The sequence below is a fragment of the Pseudopipra pipra genome, chromosome 14, assembly GCF_036250125.1.
Source record: "Pseudopipra pipra isolate bDixPip1 chromosome 14, bDixPip1.hap1, whole genome shotgun sequence".
Lineage (NCBI taxonomy): Eukaryota > Metazoa > Chordata > Aves > Passeriformes > Pipridae > Pseudopipra > Pseudopipra pipra.
The window spans coordinates 19,778,006-19,795,903 of record NC_087562.1 but is presented as its reverse complement, the minus strand read 5'-3'; the positions used below and the strand labels follow the sequence as shown (position 1 = coordinate 19,795,903).

The window sequence follows — 17,898 nt, the reverse complement described above, 5'->3', positions numbered from 1 at the left end:
CTCTTCAGGACATCACAGTGCTGGAATATTGACTTTTATCTGCTCACACACATGGGCTGTGCTGCTCCTCTCCCTCCAGGCTCTCAAGTCTGTACGTGCATTAGCAGCTGAGCCATGAAGGACAGTCAAGTTTGCAGAGCAAAAATCAGCAATTCGGTTCTATCACATAAATATTCATATGTGATACTGAGAAGGAAACCACTTTAAAATAGCAAGAGAAACATTGCTGCATGTGACATCATTGTAGTGGTCAGCAGAGTGCACATATCTGCACGTACAACAGTGTTAGTGTTTGGCAAAAATGGTGTTATGCTAGTATTTTGGATTTACATGTTCAGCCTCAGACACAAGTATTCAGCCCATACATGTAACATTTGTTTAATTAAGACATTTTGTGTCATGGTTTAGAAATGGTACTCCCCAGTTTAGTGCTCCCACTGGCACTCCCTTCCCTCCAGCTGGAAGCCCAAAAGGCAAAGATTGAGATCAGAAGAATTCACTGGAAACAGCAATGAGATAAGAAAACAGACAGTACCATCAGCAATACTGACTGCAAGGGTACAGAGAGGGTGATGTACAGGCAAAATGCTCACCAAGCCTGGGACAATGAAAAGCAGTGGTGGACAGACCCTCTGCCCCCCACACTTCCCTCAGCCCGAAAGGAATCCCCTTTCTTCTCAGGAGAGACACAGAGAGAGGCCCTTTCCCCTGCCCCCAGCAGTGAAGTAAGATGGTATAGAATAACATCAGTGTCTGGGCCAGACCCGGGACATCAGCCCATACATTTAATATTTGTTTCATTAAGAGACTTTGTCACAGTCTGGACTCTTTGAGGGAATCTGATATAACACAGAAGGTATTCATTTCACCCTTAGTTTAATTTTTAAAATATCTCGGGGACATAATCACACACTTTTTTTTTTATTCTATACATCTAATCTATGCTAGGTTGAGGTTTTCAAACCCAACATGTCATTCAGGTGTGGCAGCCTCAGTGACATTCCAAGGATGACAGTCACACCCCCAGGTAGGTTGAACACTTGAGAAGACAGCCACCTTAGGCATTTAAAGAAGCCACATATCTTTCAGCATAAGGCTTTTTTTATGCTTTCATTACAATCTGAAGAGGCAAAACTGATCTTTTAGAAGACCTACAAAGGAATTGCTTGCCTTGAAAGGACTTGAAGAGGAGCATCATGAGATATCTGTGTCCTGCCCGTTACTGAAGGGTTACCCAGGACACACAGCCCAGCTCCATAAATACTTTACATGATTTTATCACTGGAGAAAATGTATAATGAAAGCTGTGACTTCTTCCATCTTTGTAGGTGATCGTCAGGATTTCAGCTACTGACAAGGATGAACTGTCACCCAGAGGGTTCTTCAAATTCTCCCTGGCCACAGAAGACAGCAACTTCTCCCTGATTGAGAACTACGGTACAGTATCCCTGCAATGCCTTTCTCAGCTGCTCCAAGTGGGACACTGGGGCTCAGGGGAGAAAAACTGCAGCAATGACCTGTGACTGGTCTGGCTGAGCTAAGTAATATTTATTTTTAAAGGCTTAACATACTGGAAAAAAAAAAAATTGTTTGTTGCCAGCCGAGTTTCTCTAAAGGCTGGCTCTGTCTAAGGGGAAGATATACCACCAGACTGGGAAACTTCTGGCAGAGATTATCACTTAATTAGATGTCATTACTTCTTGCAGATAACACAGCAAATATCACTGTCAAATACGGACAGTTTAATCGTGAACTTGCCAAAATCCACTACCTGCCTGTCATCATCTCAGACAACGGTGTTCCTGAGCTCAGCAGCACAAACACTCTTGTCATCAGTGTCTGCAAGTGCAACGAAAAAGGCAACTTCACTTTCTGTGAGGAAAGAGCCAAACAAGTGGGAGTCAGCATACAAGCACTGGTGGCCATTTTTATCTGCATCTTCACCATCATTGGTAAGGATCTGACCTAGGTAATATTCTCTGCATTAAAAGGTTTTGTTCTTTCTGAACTGAGATCTACAAAAGCTTTGTGCCTATAAAATGGCCACAGAGCCAGAAATTCTGTAACTATTTGATTTATCTCACGTGTTCTTCCTCTTTGGTGTGTTACAGAGCTCAGCTACAAAGCTGTTCCCTCCACTGGGCAGGCTGAGTCACTGGAAAGGTTACTGCACATATGCATAATAGACTTGATTTACTGCTGCCAGGCTCACATGTAGCTAGAGAATAGGAAATTTTTGCTGGGCAATAACAATAGGATTCCTGTTTCCAAAGGCTGAACTTGTCTGGAAGCCCTTTAAACAGTACAGTGGACATACATACATAAATATATCTGTAACAAGCCAGCAGAGCAGTGCTTATCTGCTGCATTTGAAATCTATCAGAGAAGGCACAGTACTTTTTCTTGCTTGAAGTACTTTTCAAGTACCACATAAGTAGCATTTGATGCTTGGCATTAAAAGATTTACCAGCTGCAGGCAGTAGGTGATTCAATGAACTTGTGACACCATGTATGTATGTATGTACTTGTGATTACAGCTCGAGAGTCAGGGGTGCAATTCCTGTCCAGACTGAACTTCTTCAGAACACAGTAATCCTACAGCTAAGCAGTATTTTTAACTATTCCTTTAAAAAATAGGTGTTAAAAAAATCACTTCAGGAAAATAAACCACTTCAGACTGTGTTACATATCTTAAATGCAATTTGTTTCACTGCCTTGCCTCTCTATTTACACGTGCTCATTTAAGTTCTCTTTGCAGTACTTGCAATGCTGCTTCTCCTAAGGAAGAGACACAAGAAGGATCTGAGCGGGCTGGGGAGGAGCGTGGCAGAGATCCACGAGCAGCTGGTCAGGTATGATGAGGAAGGTGGTGGGGAGATGGACACCACCAGCTACGACGTGTCCGTGCTCAACTCCGTGCGCAAGAACGGCGTGAAGGCAGAGGCTGCTCCCTCTCCGTATGCACAAGTCCAAAAGCCTCCTGGAACTATAACTTCTGGTGCTGGAGAAATGGAAAGCATGATCGAGGAGAAGAAGAGCGAAGCTGACAACGACAGGGATTTGCTGCCCTACGACACTCTGCACATCTACGGCTACGAGGGGGCCGAGTCCATCGCCGAGTCCCTCAGCTCGCTGCAGTCGGGCTCCTCGGACTCAGACGTCGACTACGACTTCCTCAATGACTGGGGACCCAGGTTTAAAATGTTGGCTGAGCTCTATGGATCAGAACCTAGTGAAGATTTTGTGTATTAAGTTCAAATTAGCCATGAGTTTTCTCCCTCCCACCACAAATAGACATCAGGAGACTGTCAGTGGCCACAGGAGAACTCACAGCTCTTCCCTCAAGCCATACTAGGATTTCAAACAGACGTGAGAGAAAAACTTGACAACAGTAGGGTTAAAAAGACACACAGACCATGTGTATTAACTTCCCCCAGCACTGCTGTCCTTGCTAACATTCAGTTCTGTCCCCAAAATTGCTCCTCATGGACCTGCTCAAGTCTCCTAGGATTCCCATCAAGGTAGACAATTCTTAAAAACTGGGCTTTTCCCCCCTGTTTCTCTTTCATTCCTCTCCTCCTGTACTGTTTCCATCAACATGTATCCAAGGTCACCATCCACTGGGAGAGAGAGGTTCAGTGGCCTTGCTAAGGGATGTTTTAAGCCCCCTGTATCTCCAGCTGGCTGCTTTGCCTGCCCCTTCTGGAACATCTTTATTGATGTTCCACACTTATGCTTACCCAGTAGAGGAGAGGAGGAACATATGGTCCATCACTTAATATTAGAAATTATTCCATCATTTTCAAAAAGAGGCATGTTTTCTCCTTCTTTCCATTCTATTAATTATTTTTGTTTTATAGTCTTTGATTACATATTCGAGTTATTCAAGATAAAATTAGACAGGATTTTTAGACACACAATCTGGTTTCATCTGTCATTTTTAACAGCCTGATGATGATTTCAGGCACCTTTCTGGCATGATAGAATCTGCTCTAGCTAACAGCAAAATTGTTTTTTCTCTCTGTAAATAGGATTTTAGTGTTACTCCATGGAATATATCCTGCAGGGCAGGAAATGGGGACATCAGGGGAATGTTAAGACTCCAATACTGTACTTTTCCATCTCTAGATGGAAGCATAGGTCTCTCTGTATTTCCAAAGAGGCTGAATAGGGTTTTTATTCAATGTTATTAATGCAGTTGTATTTTTTCAGGGACAAACAAATGAAGGGCCTCATTACTGTGAATCTGTTGTGACTTTTTCTAAGCGGGTACTGTAAAACCAGTATTTTCCTCCTAGGAAAGTACTGCAGACTTCTAAACCTGAATGCTACACACCCACACTCTCATCTGCATAAGGAACCACCAGTGGAAGGAAGGTTTTGGAGCTACAGCTTCTCCATCCCTGTGTATTTAGTGTCTCACCTGAGGAAGAGCCACAGAATGACCAGAATGAAACTTCCAAGGGGGGAAGTTCCCCAGCCAAATACACTTTTTGGAAAAAACGGGTCTCTTAGGACAATGGCCTGTCCCTGGCTTGCAGCAACACAGATTCCTGTTGCCTTCAGCAGGAACAGAGCCCTGTACCCAGATACTGCCCTGGGCAGCATCTGTGCTGGAGCTGTAGGTATTAGTTTAGTTGATTTAATTATTTGAATCTGCTAGCTAACCAAATAACACTAGATTTTATTTTTTTCCTAAACCAGTATAGTGGAACCTCACAACTTTGCTTTTCCCTTTTTCATGTCATCTCTAATTTACACTCCCCCATAATTCTTTCTTAGTAGGAAACAGGAATGCACTATAATATGATCTCACATTACTCCTAAACTGGATAACTACTGGAAAAAAGCTATCCAATAAAATACTCGCCTGGACACTAATGTACAGTCACATCAGTTATACAATCACTCAAATTTTCAAATATGAGCTAAAAGAAAACTGAGTAGAATTCTGTCCATCAATCAAATCAGTTTTGGATCCCATCCTTCACTAAAAAAAAGAAGCACATTTTAGGATGACAGCGTTGGCTTTATTTTTCATGTGTTCATTCTCTCTTGCTTAATCCAGCCAACAGTGTGTGCTATTGGGGTTCCACATGTTGGTACATTATAAAGAATGCTAACTACTAATACAGTTTAATTTTTTTGTCAGTAATTAAGGTATTGAGTATCAACAGGTAAAGTTAGTTGTTAAATTATGTAGTGCAGTAACTAAGTACTTTGGTAGGCATCACCCAGATAGTATTACCTGTAATCCTTGGTTTTAAGTATTACCTGTACTCGGTTTTTTAAAGTTGTTTTTTTTGGAAGCCTGTATGCAGTTCCCTTGTATAAAGATGTAAAGTTCCTTTTTATATTCCTGTACCGTATTTTTTTTTTTTACTACATAAAAGTGAATCTCAAATTTGTGTTTTCTGTGCATTAATAAGCTTCACACAGAGGACAATATCAGGCTTTGTGCCACATTGACCTCAACCATAAAAACACTGATATCTGTGCTCTAAGAGAACCCAGACTAGCCATAATTACCCCAAAGGACTTTCTGTAAAAGCAGCTTTCTCCCACTCCCTGTACAGCAGGCAGGATTACTCTGGGGGACAAAAAAGCCCCAACTTTCTCACAGCCCAGGATTGTCACACATCAGCAACAGGAAATAAATTATCCCTAAATCTGCAGCTCCACATAGCACAATTTCTTACCCTTCCTTCTTACTGCAACTAAAGACTGCCCCAACAATTCCCAGGATTATTCTAGCACTTAAAAAAAAAAAAAAAATTACATCCATTTTCCCCAGATATGGCACTTATAATTTACAAAGCCTGGAATAAAGCAAAAAAGTTCAATTCCTTCACTGCTAATTGCCGTAAGCAAACTCCAGATCCAACACACTTTAGCACAAGTTATACTAAAAACACAATAGATGTGCTAATTATGTTATAATGAAATGCATTTTTCCATAGAAAGAATTTGATTAAACAGCTACTCGCAACTTGTAGCAGAGAGTCTCATAAAGGTTTTCATTAATCATTTCATTAATATGCATTTTAATCTCATATCTTTAAAAATATATCATAAATTATTATTTTATTACATTCAGATGCCAAAGTTCATGCCATTTAATAAAGGTTCTTTTACTCCCACCGCATTAGAATTTTCAATGAAATAATGACTTGTGATGAGAATCTCTGATAGGTATCAAAGCAGCCATGAAAACTCTTTGAGTGTGAACACCTGGCCCAGTGCCACGTGTCCCAGGTAGGTCAGGGGAGCAAAGGTCCCCTGATCAAAGCAAATTTCCACTGTTCAGAGAAAGAAAGAACATGTTCTATCACACATTATCTGATTGCAGTCCAGTCCAACTGACCCGCTGGACACAGGAATTCAACAGCAAATCCAGTGGGAACAGAAGGATCAGTTATAAAAGAGAAATCAAAGCATCTTCTCTGAGTTCTTGTTCTTCAATAAGTGGGTTCTTCCCTTTTCTCCTTTCAGCAAGAAGAGCCTGGAATAGCACCAGGAGGGACCTGCCAAGCACAGGAATTGTGTCCCAGCCAGCACTGACTGGAGGGAAAGCCATGTAAAGCCCTGCTGGTTTCTGGAGCTCAGAGTTCAGAGCACAGATGCACCTATGAAACATTTATTGTAAATGCTTTCACTGTGAGACTTATGTCACGTGCAGGAGAAATGCTCTGGTGGTAGTAAACGTGCTGATATACAATCCTATTTGGCTAGAAATAATAGTTATATTTATTTTCATTATATTTCAGGTGGGGCGAGCACAAAAGAAGAAAATTAATATCTTTTTTGACCTATTCTCTCTTTCTACCTAATTTTTTAAATAACCGTTTCAAGTTTGAGAAAGTAAGAAATAAAACTCTGGTGGTTTTACCTTCACACACTTCCTGGAATGAAAGACATCACTAAGGTGATTTTTTCCCCACTGAAGAAGTTATCACAATCTTACTGTACCACAAGTCATCAAATCTTACCAGGAAATTAGGAGTCTGATCAGATCACAGTGGATGATTTAGCTTGAATCTAGCCCATAGAAAAAGCATGACAGAAAGCAAAACATAAAGACACCCTTTTGGTCTGCATCAGGGAAAGAAGAAGAAAATAATACCAAAAATGCTCTTTTATGAGCAATAAACACCCACAGCTCTTTGCTTGACCTCTCTCAGCTTCCTGACTTTGTTTCTGCCTGATCTGATGGAAAAGGGAAAAACAGCATTTCCTTCCACTTATCCTCAGTGAGAGGCTGTCCCACCTGCTGTCCCACCTGCTCTCCCACCTGCTTTCCCACAGGGCTCTCTTAATTCATTCCAGTTAACTCATTCATCAATGCCACAATCAATCAGCAATATCTGCAATTCCTTAATTCCTCATTACAAAGGAACCTCCACTTCAAAGCCAGTGCTCAGGGAGAGGTTACCAGAACAACCAGAACGAGCCAAGGCAGAGCTCCCCAGGCAAAAACACCTAAACAACATAAGCCAAGGAAGGTTTTTCAGGAAGACCTGGGCTGCAAACAGTCCCAGAGCTCTTCTGGCAGCCTCAAGAGTTCGAGGCCTGGACTGCAGTGCCCCTACAAACCAGTGCATTCCCAGACGGGAAGGGTCAAAGGGAGCCCCGTGTAACCCCCTCTGCTCAGACCCATCAGACCTCCCTCACTGCAGATGTTCCTGGGGACACTGTGCACCCCACAAACTGCCTTAACTGGGGCAGGACAGAGAGCCTCAAACTGAGCCCAAGACCTGTCATTTAAAAGTGTCTTAACAACCATCCATGCTTCCCTCTCCCCATTAAAGAGCAAACCCGAAGAACCCAAAAATGCCAAAAACCCGAACTGCACTGGGTGTGTCCCCCAGCACAGAGGTGTGAAACGCAGGCTGGTGTCATGGCAGGAGACCAGAGGGGGCTTTATTGCACATCCCTGCTGCCAGCACGGGACACCTCCCTCCATCCCACATCCCTACAGCCAGCACGGGACACCTTCATCCATCCCACATCCCTACAGCCAGCACGGGACACCTTCATCCATCCCACATCCCTACAGCCAGCACGGGACACCTTCATCCATCCCACATCCCTACAGCCAGCACGGGACACCTCCATCCATCCCACATCCCTACAGCCAGCACGGGACACCTTCATCCATCCCACATCCCTACAGCCAGCACGGGACACCTCTCCATTCCACATCCCTACAGCCAGCATGGGACACCTCCCTCCATCCCACATCCCTACAGCCAGCACGGGACACCTTCATCCATCCCACATCCCTACAGCCAGCACGGGACACCTTCATCCATCCCACATCCCTACAGCCAGCACGGGACACCTCCATCCATCCCACATCCCTACAGCCAGCACGGGACACCTCCCTCCATCCCACATCCCTACAGCCAGCACGGGACACCTCTCCATTCCACATCCCTACAGCCAGCACGGGACACCTCCATCCATCCCACATCCCCACAGCCAGCACGGGACACCTCCATCCATCCCACATCCCCACAGCCAGCACGGGACACCTCCATCCATCCCACATCCCCACAGCCAGCACGGGACACTGCCCTCTGTCCGGCGTTCCTGCCGTTGGGACACTTTTCTTTATTCCCCGTCCTGCTGCCCGTCTTGGGACACTTCTCTTCCTCTCGTGTCCCTGCCCTCAGTACCAGCACCATTCCCTGTATCCCGTGTCCCTGCTCTCCGCACCATTCCCTGTATCCCGTGTCCCTGCTCTCGGCACCATTCCCTGTATCCCGTGTCCCTGCTCTCCGCACCATTCCCTGTATCCCGTGTCCCTGCTCTCGGCACCATTCCCTGTATCCCGTGTCCCTGCTCTCGGCACCATTCCCTGTATCCCGTGTCCCTGCTCTCGGCACCATTCCCTGTATCCCGTGTCCCGGTGCGGGGCCGATCCCTGTATCCCGGCCCGAGGGGCTGCAATAGCCGCCGGTGTCCGCCCGGTGTCGCCCGATGGCAGCGCTGCCCCTGTATCCCGATGGATCGGCGCTGGATCCCGCTCGGATTGCCGCGGGATTCCAGCTGGATCCGCTCCGCTGTGTCCCCTGAGCCTGTTCGGGGACACCAATAACACCCCGAGGGCCGTTCCACCGGGTCACACTTTAACGCTGAATTCTCTGAAGTTCTCAGACTTTTCTCTGCAGGAGCAAAGCCTGGATTTGCAAAGGAAAAGCAATGCCCTTGGTGGGGCAGCAGTTCTGAAGGGCAGAAAGGGCAGGGACAGAGCTCTGGGGGAAGGATGCCAGTGCCAGATGTCTTCTTTACTCAAACGTCGGTCCAGATGAGACTTCCTGGGCTGTGTTTGCCTTTTGCCAGAAGGAGTCAAACAGCAAGTCCTGCTCTTTTGTCATATGACAACTGCAATCTGCTTCTGGTGATGAAGGGCCAACCCTACTTTTTTAAAATATTTTCCTTCCAAACCAAACTACAACTACTAAACAGGATTTTCTCAAGCAACACCAAATAATTTTTATTTTCAGTGACTCTTGTAGAATGGTCGTGTTTTGCCTTGCCTTGAATGAGAATATTTGTGTACAAACACACTCATTATCCACTAGTCACTATTTGTTAATTCTTTCTATATTATAACCGTGCAGCAAAATTTTCCCAAGTAGCCACAGAAACAAACCAGTACAAGGCACCTTTCAGTGACCACCTAAAAGTTGAAATCACTTGTCACACAATCACAGTTACACAAAAGTCAAAGACTGTTTGCAAGGGGATTCAGTTCAGTATTTGTAATCATAATTCAATCAGACTCCTCTGGACAGATTCCTGCAACTCTGCTGGTCCACCAGCTCTGCCAAGCTCCGTGTGCAGCACGGTGGGAAAAGCAGGCTTTGCCTTTGGGACACAGAACCATCTGCAGGTCACAGGGATGAGCTCCAGCTGGTCAGCCCCAAGAAGGACAGGCAAACACCTAGCCCAGGTTCAGATCTGTTTGTAATATTTCATGGGGCTAAGGTTATGATAAAGGTTTATGTCAGATAAGGGACTGTGCACACAATCTGCCCCATAACAGCCCTGGACAGCAAGCACATCCTGCTAGGATGAGGAAACAGCAGCAGGTGAATTTGTAGGTCAAATACAGGAGAGAGGGAAAACAAGTTCTTTCTCCCTCTTATCCAAAAAGTTATGCCATGTGCAATAGCAAATGTTCTGTAAGCAGAGCATGCCCAGAGGGACACAGCTTCCCTGTTCCTGAGCTGCAGCTGAGCCACCTCAGCCTGCTCAGCTCTCAGATCTGCTGCCCTGAGGCACAAGGTCCCATCCTGCTCCCTTCTGCTCCTCTGTCCTCCCACAGACACCGTGTGCAGCTGCCAGGGCCTGGGGACACATCCCACTGACCCCACCCTGCCAGGCCTCCTCCTCCTCTAGAGAACCAGGGGCAGTTCACCAGTGCCTGCAGCTGCAAGAGCAAGGATTTCCTCACAAAACCAGAGTCCTGGCAGACTGCCAAGCAGGAGTGAAAACTCTCAGGCTCCACTCAGACCAGCAGGTCCTGCACCCCTTGCAGATCATCCCTGGAGCCTCAGCCTGCTCCAAGGGCAGCCAGGGGAAGTTCTTCACACACATGTCTGTGCAGCTGCCTCTGGGATTTGCCTTGGCTTGGTGTAGAGATGAGGAGTGGCCTTTCTGGTTGGGGAATTACTGTCTGAACAGGAGGGAGGATGGATGAGATGGATCATATAAGTATGTAACACAGCTGGGGAGACTAAGAAAGTCTCCTCTGTATCATCCAGTTGGGTAAGTTATCCACATGGACACTGCAACACCCCCAATGTCATTGCTGACTACTCCAGCTCTGGTGTCTGATGAGTTCCCACACCAGGAGTATTTTGCCATGGGACAAGCACAGGCTCTTAAGGGTACTGAGCTTGAGAATGACATGAGCTCTGCAGCTGCAGCCAGGTGAGGACCCAGAGCAGCAAAACCCACCACCATTGTGACCAGTGCAGCCCAGACAAGGCTCAGAAACACATGATGACCCTGGCCAGTCCTGCTGCCTCCAGCACTCAGCCAGCACCTGCCAGCAGGAGCAGAAGGCAAGGCCAGCAGGGATCCACTGAGACAGTCAAGCGTGTAAAAGATCTGGCACCAAGGAATACTCCTGGAAAGCTGGCAGAGGGCTGGACACTGGGCAGTCAGAAGTGCCAGGCAGCATGCTGGCAAAAAGATCATTATCTCATTCTGCTGATTTGCCAGTGACCACTTGTCACCTGACTGAGCAATCACACCTTGAGCAGCCTCAGATCTGTCTCTCAGGACGTGCCCAGATCTGGCAAAACTGCTCCTCAAGCCAGGCAGGGCAATCCTTTGGGGTGGGTACAAAGCATTAAATCCTTAGAGAGGAGCCATAAAAGAACACAGCCAGCCTCCTCTGCTTCCTTCAACAGAAGAAGTTAGCTAGAAAAATTAGGAGGTTCTCTTCAATCCTGGTGAACAATCTACATGATTACTTCCTTCCTATAAATAGGCAATTAAGCATTAACCCTAATTAGAAGTGGTTTTCTTGGATTTCATCACATCTGGATTTCTTTGCATGTCAGTGCAAATCCATGGCCAGCAGACAAGGCAGTCTGTGGGCAGAGCTGAGTGATCCATCTGCTGTCACATGTGTTACTTCTGAGGGAAGTGGACGCACCACAACACTTTCCAGGAGAAGGATATCTGGCAGAACATTAAATAGTGACCAAACAGACCTATCCAAAGCTGATTGCCTTTGATGTAGACATATTTCAGGAGAAAATTTGTCATTTATAAACAACATGCTCTAATAAAGCCTGTTTTCAAGAACAGAATTTAGGCTCATATACCCAGACTTCCCTTTTCATCTCAGGTGCATCATGTGTAGCCCAGACATTTGCCTTTACACACCAAGTGTTCAAAGTGGAACTCCCTTCTGAAAGGTCCTCTGGCCACTGCATTCCCTTTCATGTGCCACAGCAACCACACACATACACACCTCCCCCAGCACCACAAGGGTCAGTGAACATGCACAAAACCATTCTAAATCATGCATATTTTCTACTGTTTATGCATTTTAAAGATGAAAGTTTACTACTAGTCATAATTTTACAGCAACTTCCAGCCACAAGATATTTTTGCAAAATATCTATGGAGACATAATTAAGACACCCTCCCCTGCACCTATTTACAACTCTGCATGACATGTACAGTGTTATTCCCATTGCAGTGAACAGAAAACCTGTAGCACAACCTGCACTGCACAGGTCACTGTGAGCAAGAGTGATGGGTAACACAGTTAACAGGAGGGAGTGTTAAAACAAGGTAGTCACATCACATCTGGAAGTTAAAATTACCGTGTAATTTTAAAATCTGTGGCTTAGCCACGAAGAGTATTGATTGCATGCAGAAAACACTGGTGAGAAATAAAGCATAAGTTTTATTTTTATGAGATGCAAAACGTAAGAACAACACACCTCATGTGGCTCCATATGGGATGGATGAAGATATAGAGTCAAGGAATTCAAGTTTCAGTGCCTTTCATCTGCCTCTGAGCAAATGTTTATCTTGGCCATTTGTAGTCCTTATATCAGACCTGTAATTTAGCTGCCCAAATTACCCTTTTCCAGACCACAGCAATGAACCATCACTCAGCTGGTTTTCTTGTATAAGTAGGATTACATTATTTTAATTTCTACCCACCTCTGATGTTTTCAGCCACAATGTTCCAAGGCCTCCGTTTCCAGTCCGTTACAGCACAGGCAAGTACTTCTGAAACACACTCACGTCTAGTTAATATTTTCTTTGACCATGGAAAGGTCATCCCAAGAGAGTTGTGAAGTCCCCAAAGCTGGAGAAGGTTTCATTCCCATGGCAGAAGCTGCCTGGAGTAACATCCAAGGGATCAGCCTTGGAAGCATTTTCATGTAGAATTTTAACTTAAGAGCTGACACACTTCAAATGAGGCTAAACTGGACTCCATTTGGCAGAGAATAGAAAGTCCATGTGCATAACCAAGGTTCCACACTGTATGTGTTTATGTGGCACATTTGATTTTGATGCTTCTCAAAGGAGCCTGAACTGCATCACTATGAGCAGGACCTACTTCTACTTGTCACTGAAGTGACAGGAGCTGGGGATGCAGAACCTACCAAAAAAAATCACTGTGGCATGTCCCAAAACACAATAACACAGGCACTGCTCACAGGGTGCTCCTCTCACAGCCCGACCTACAGTAGCCAGTATTAAACATGCAGTGCCTCAAAACTCCCTTATTTTGCTGGGAAAGGACAGGCCTTCACACACCAACATTCATATTGCTGTTCCAAATTGGGTTCTTTCACCTGACCCACACACAGAGTGGAGGTGTTGGATTTATTTAGTGTTTTTCCAGGACAGGGAGATGGGTGGTCCTCACAAAGCCAGCACTCCAGAGGCCAAAGACAAAAACAGATGTGTACAGTTCTATTTGGACAAGATTAGCACAGTGAATCTACATCACTCTTGGCAAAGCTGCTCTTGGCTCACCTCTCTGTCAGCTCGATTTAAAGGTGCAGCACATTCTAGATCCACTGTGCTTGTTCTGGGGGGGTGTCTTTATTTGAGGGTGGGCAGACTCAGGGCTGTGGGTTCCACATTACTGGTCAAAGTCCCTCTAAATCACAGGACTTCAGCTGATTTAGCTAATGAGTAAAACTTGCACAAGCCAAATGCAGTTTCTAGTACCTAACTAAAGGTCTCTTTGTTCATACTATCTCTTTACTTGTTTTAAAACTATTCTGCAAGACCTTGCCATTTCCCACTTCTCTGGGTCTTAATAGTATTTATTGTTCTCTTTTCAATGATTCATTCTACAAAATCTTTTCTTTAAAACATTCGTCCTCATCCATACGAAGCCCAGTAATGAGCAAATTTTAGTCCAGAATTACTGTATATATTTTATTTTAAATCCCTGGACTTACGGCAGGCAAACCCCTTGAATGAACATTATATCATCTTTACTTATTGTTGGGACCCTGATACATCTATATTAATCCCAAAAGAGACGGGAGAGACTGAATTCCAGGGTAGCTAAACTGAGAGCACCAAGTTCTGAACTGAATATCCACCGGTTCTCAGAGACAGCACAAAACACTGAGCACCTTCAAAGCCCCAGGAAAGCACCTCTGCATTCCCACCCGCGGTGAGAGAGCATTGTTAACGTGCTGCCTTGGGAAACTAAAGTCTTCCTGAGGCTTCCTTGCTCCCTGAACAAAGCCAGGACATCTCCCACAAAGGAGATGCCTGCCTGAGTCATTGTGCAGCACCCAGAGTGTGCAGGAATGGAAGGTTACTGAGCCTCTTTCTTCTCACTGCACTGAACTAGAAATCTTCTCTAGGTCCCTTGTCAGATGAACTGTTCTGAATTCAGATCCAAACTTCTGCCCACCCACATGTGCTAATGCACATTCAGTGGCTGTTGGATTCTCTTAACCCTGAGAGACTTTCCAACACTGCAAATGGAGAGAAAGATGCTGATTACATCCCTCCTCTGGCACAGGAGATGAAAGAGGAATCAGCTTCTGACTGTCAGTCCACTGTGATTCTCCTGCCCTCCTCTGACCACTGCACAACTACTTAATCATGCAGGAATAAGGCTCTTAGTGAAAAAAAAATTGTGATTTCACAATATTCACATATTCAGCTGCCCATTCCTCCACAGGCAGGACAGGCTGCAAAGAGTTTACATGGTCCATAGGCCTCTGGAACATATATATATATATATATATATATATATAATATAATATATATAATAAATAGAAAAGTAGATATAAATATAGATATAGATATAGATTAGATATAAATATAGATATAGATATAGATTAGATATAGATATAGATATAGATATAGATATAGATATAGATATAGATATAGATATAGATATAGATATAGATATAGATATAGATATAGATGATATAGATATAGATATAGATATAGATATAGATTAGATATAGATATAGGTATAGATACAGATATAGATACAGATATAGATTAGATTAGATATAGATTAGATATAGATATAGATAGATATAAACAGTTTGAGTGGGGGTCATCCAGAGAAATGGTTTTCACAGCCCTGAGAGCAGATAGTGGGATGTCAAAAAAAAAAGAATGCAAGACATTTCTTCCGAGGCAAACATAGTTTTAACATGGTCAGCCCCAAGTTTGTTTTCCCTTCATCCCACCTTCCCAAACCAGGAGCTGTTCCCTCCACCCAGTCCCACACCACATTCCTTCTCCCTTACACCCCCACCTTTTCCAGAAAAGAGCCCAAGCCTCCCCACCCAAAAACTTGTCCCACCCACACCTCCCCACAATGAACAGTTCCAATCTAAATTAATAAAATCTGCCTTGTTTTTCTACAGTTTTACTTCATGTCCCCTAACTCAGAGAGAGACACTTTCTACAGCTGATGATGTGGCAACAGAGCTACAGGGAAATCCAGCCCTCTCTGTCCCCAGGGAATCCCCCAGCGGCAGTGACAGCAGAATCTGCTGTGGAAGAAGAGCATGAATTTGACCTCAAAGAGCAGATCTGTTCAGTGATAATCATCTTTAATGTTCAAATTGACTCATCTTCAACGACAGGACATGACCTAAGCCAATTTGTATACAAACATTATTATCAATTGTCTGCATTTGTCCTCAGCCTCTAATGTCATGTTTCAATATTAAGGTATTTTGCTTAATCCCCTCTCTAGCTGCAGCTTCCCTGGGATTCTGATTTTTCTTATAAGTAATCCTGTTTTTCACATAAAATTGTAGTGGTCTGTGAAAAAATAGTAGATTATTTGCTCAAGTAATTGCTTATTTTTTAATAAAGTCTTCTAAAACATAGGTAATGATTCTGGGGTTATATATCTCTAAGGAATAAGTAAGATCAGATGACTAGAATTTTTCTTAACTTGGCAAAATACAAAAAAGATGCATTATTCATATATTATGTTGTCTTTTGTCTTGATAAACCTTTTTTTTCATTAGCAATTAATTCCACTCAATTGCAGGAAGATAATTTTTGTAAACTGATCACTTCAATAAGAATTTCTGGGTGAATTAACTAGGCCTGGCTTTCTGTGCATCATAAAGATGTACTTTTACTGCACCTTTTATAAGCTTCTAAAGTCACATGCAACCCACCCAAATAACAGCAGTGACTCTCTCAGTTCCTGGGTTTCCCTCTCTCTCGTGCCCGTTTCATCCAGGCCCTCCGAGGGAAGCACCAAGTGGCTCCCAAATCCAAGGTCATGTACAGCCTGCCTAAAAGCCACTTCAGGATAGATGGTCTCTGTAAATACGTCTCTTCACAGCAGCACTAATCCCTTTCCATAAGTAAAGGAGTGCTCTTTACTCTCCCTCACCTCGGAGCTCCTGCCCCACAGCTTATCTGCACTCATTTAAATGCAGGTGCAAACTGGTCTCTGCCAAGTGTAAGACCTGCACCAAGTCCCTCCTGAGGGGCAACTACAGGGAAAAGATAGAAGGAGCATGTACAGAAAACCCTAAGTGGGTTGGACATATTTTCATTTTGTTTTCAGTTAACATTGTCAGATACAAAATGATTTTGAAAGTAGCAGAAAATCAGTGCAATAACAGTGTTCTCAGCGTGGATTCAAACTGGCTCCCGGGAGCCCCCGGTGACACACCCTGGGGATCACAGCTGAGGCTGCATTCAGCTCCAACCAACCACCACCACAGGCAGGGGGTAAATAATTCACATCCCTGGTGCTTTTTGCTGAATAAGTGATCATTCCATACTTTAAATTTATTGCTTTGATAACACACTCCAGTAGCTTCCCAGCCAAAAATCTCTGGAAGATTTTGGGTAGAGGAACAATGCCCTGAACAAACAAATGTCCCCGAGGGAGCTGCACTGTCCCTGCTGCACCAGGACTCAGCTCCACGCAAGGAACGAGCATCAGTCAGGGCAGTGAGGGCCTTGGTGCTGCTCCAACACACACTGGAGGCTCCCACAGGACTCTGGCAGTGCTGTGTTAATCCACATTCCTGTGGCTCAGGGCAATCCAGGAGCAGCAGCCACGGTCCCTCTGCTGCCAGTGGCTCTGCAAGCAACGTCAGCTCAACATGTGAGGCATAGGCTGGGGCTTCCTATCTTTTTGTAGCATGCACCAACTCTCTTCATACCTTTCCTCTTCCTCAGGGACAGTCTTCCTGCATATTCACAGACAGTTTTTTTATTTTGACTTGACCATCAAGCCACAACATTGATTTTTGTATCAGTATTTTCCAAGCTGGACACACGTGTGTCAGCGGGCATTGGCTTTCACAGTGCCAAGATAACAGTAAATCCACCAAAGGCAGCAGTTAGAAGGTGATCCCAGCTATTTCTGGACAGTACTCATGGGAATGTCTGTGCCAATTCAATATGACATTTCAGAGCAGAGTGGAGACATGTCCTTCCATTTTAAAATGTGGTCGCTGGAAACTGGTTGGAAAACTGACATCGCACTACTCTCTGTATTCATTCTCCATTATTAATGTTCGTTGTATTTACAAGAAAAGAAAGGCATTTTCATTGCCAGGAAAGCAAATGCATATGGAACTTACAAATCTACTTGTTCTCTTTTAAACCTTGGGAGTTTAAACCAAATCTTCCTGATGTTACAATGTGTTACAATTGCTCCATTGTTATCTATGTCAAAATCTGGTAATAGAGATCATATAGAACCATCACTTATGTATATATGAATAAATATTTTCAGTAGTGAGATTTAATAGCTATATAGTTTCGGTCTTGACTCTCACTTAGTACTAAAATAAAAATGTATTATCTCCATTTTGGCCAAGATTGACATGCAATGAGTTTATTACATATAAAATACCAAACTCTACCATTGCATAAATT

General features: G+C 44.2%; 1 protein-coding gene across 5 annotated transcripts in view; it reads left to right on the top strand.

The window, feature by feature from the left end:
* The window catches only part of CDH5 (cadherin 5), a 29,616-nt gene extending 24,262 nt beyond the window's left edge, over nucleotides 1-5,354 (top strand). For 4 of the 5 annotated variants that reach the window (XM_064671344.1, XM_064671343.1, XM_064671346.1 and 1 more), the window contains 3 exons: nucleotides 1,329-1,437; nucleotides 1,707-1,952; nucleotides 2,747-5,354. In XM_064671344.1, coding sequence (XP_064527414.1) covers nucleotides 1,329-1,437; nucleotides 1,707-1,952; nucleotides 2,747-3,252 — 861 coding nt within the window. In that variant the 3' untranslated portion in view covers nucleotides 3,253-5,354. The remainder of the gene's footprint in view (nucleotides 1-1,328; nucleotides 1,438-1,706; nucleotides 1,953-2,746) is intronic. The other variant, XM_064671347.1, reaches the window with a different exon arrangement.
* The last annotated feature ends 12,544 nt before the right edge of the window (nucleotides 5,355-17,898 follow it).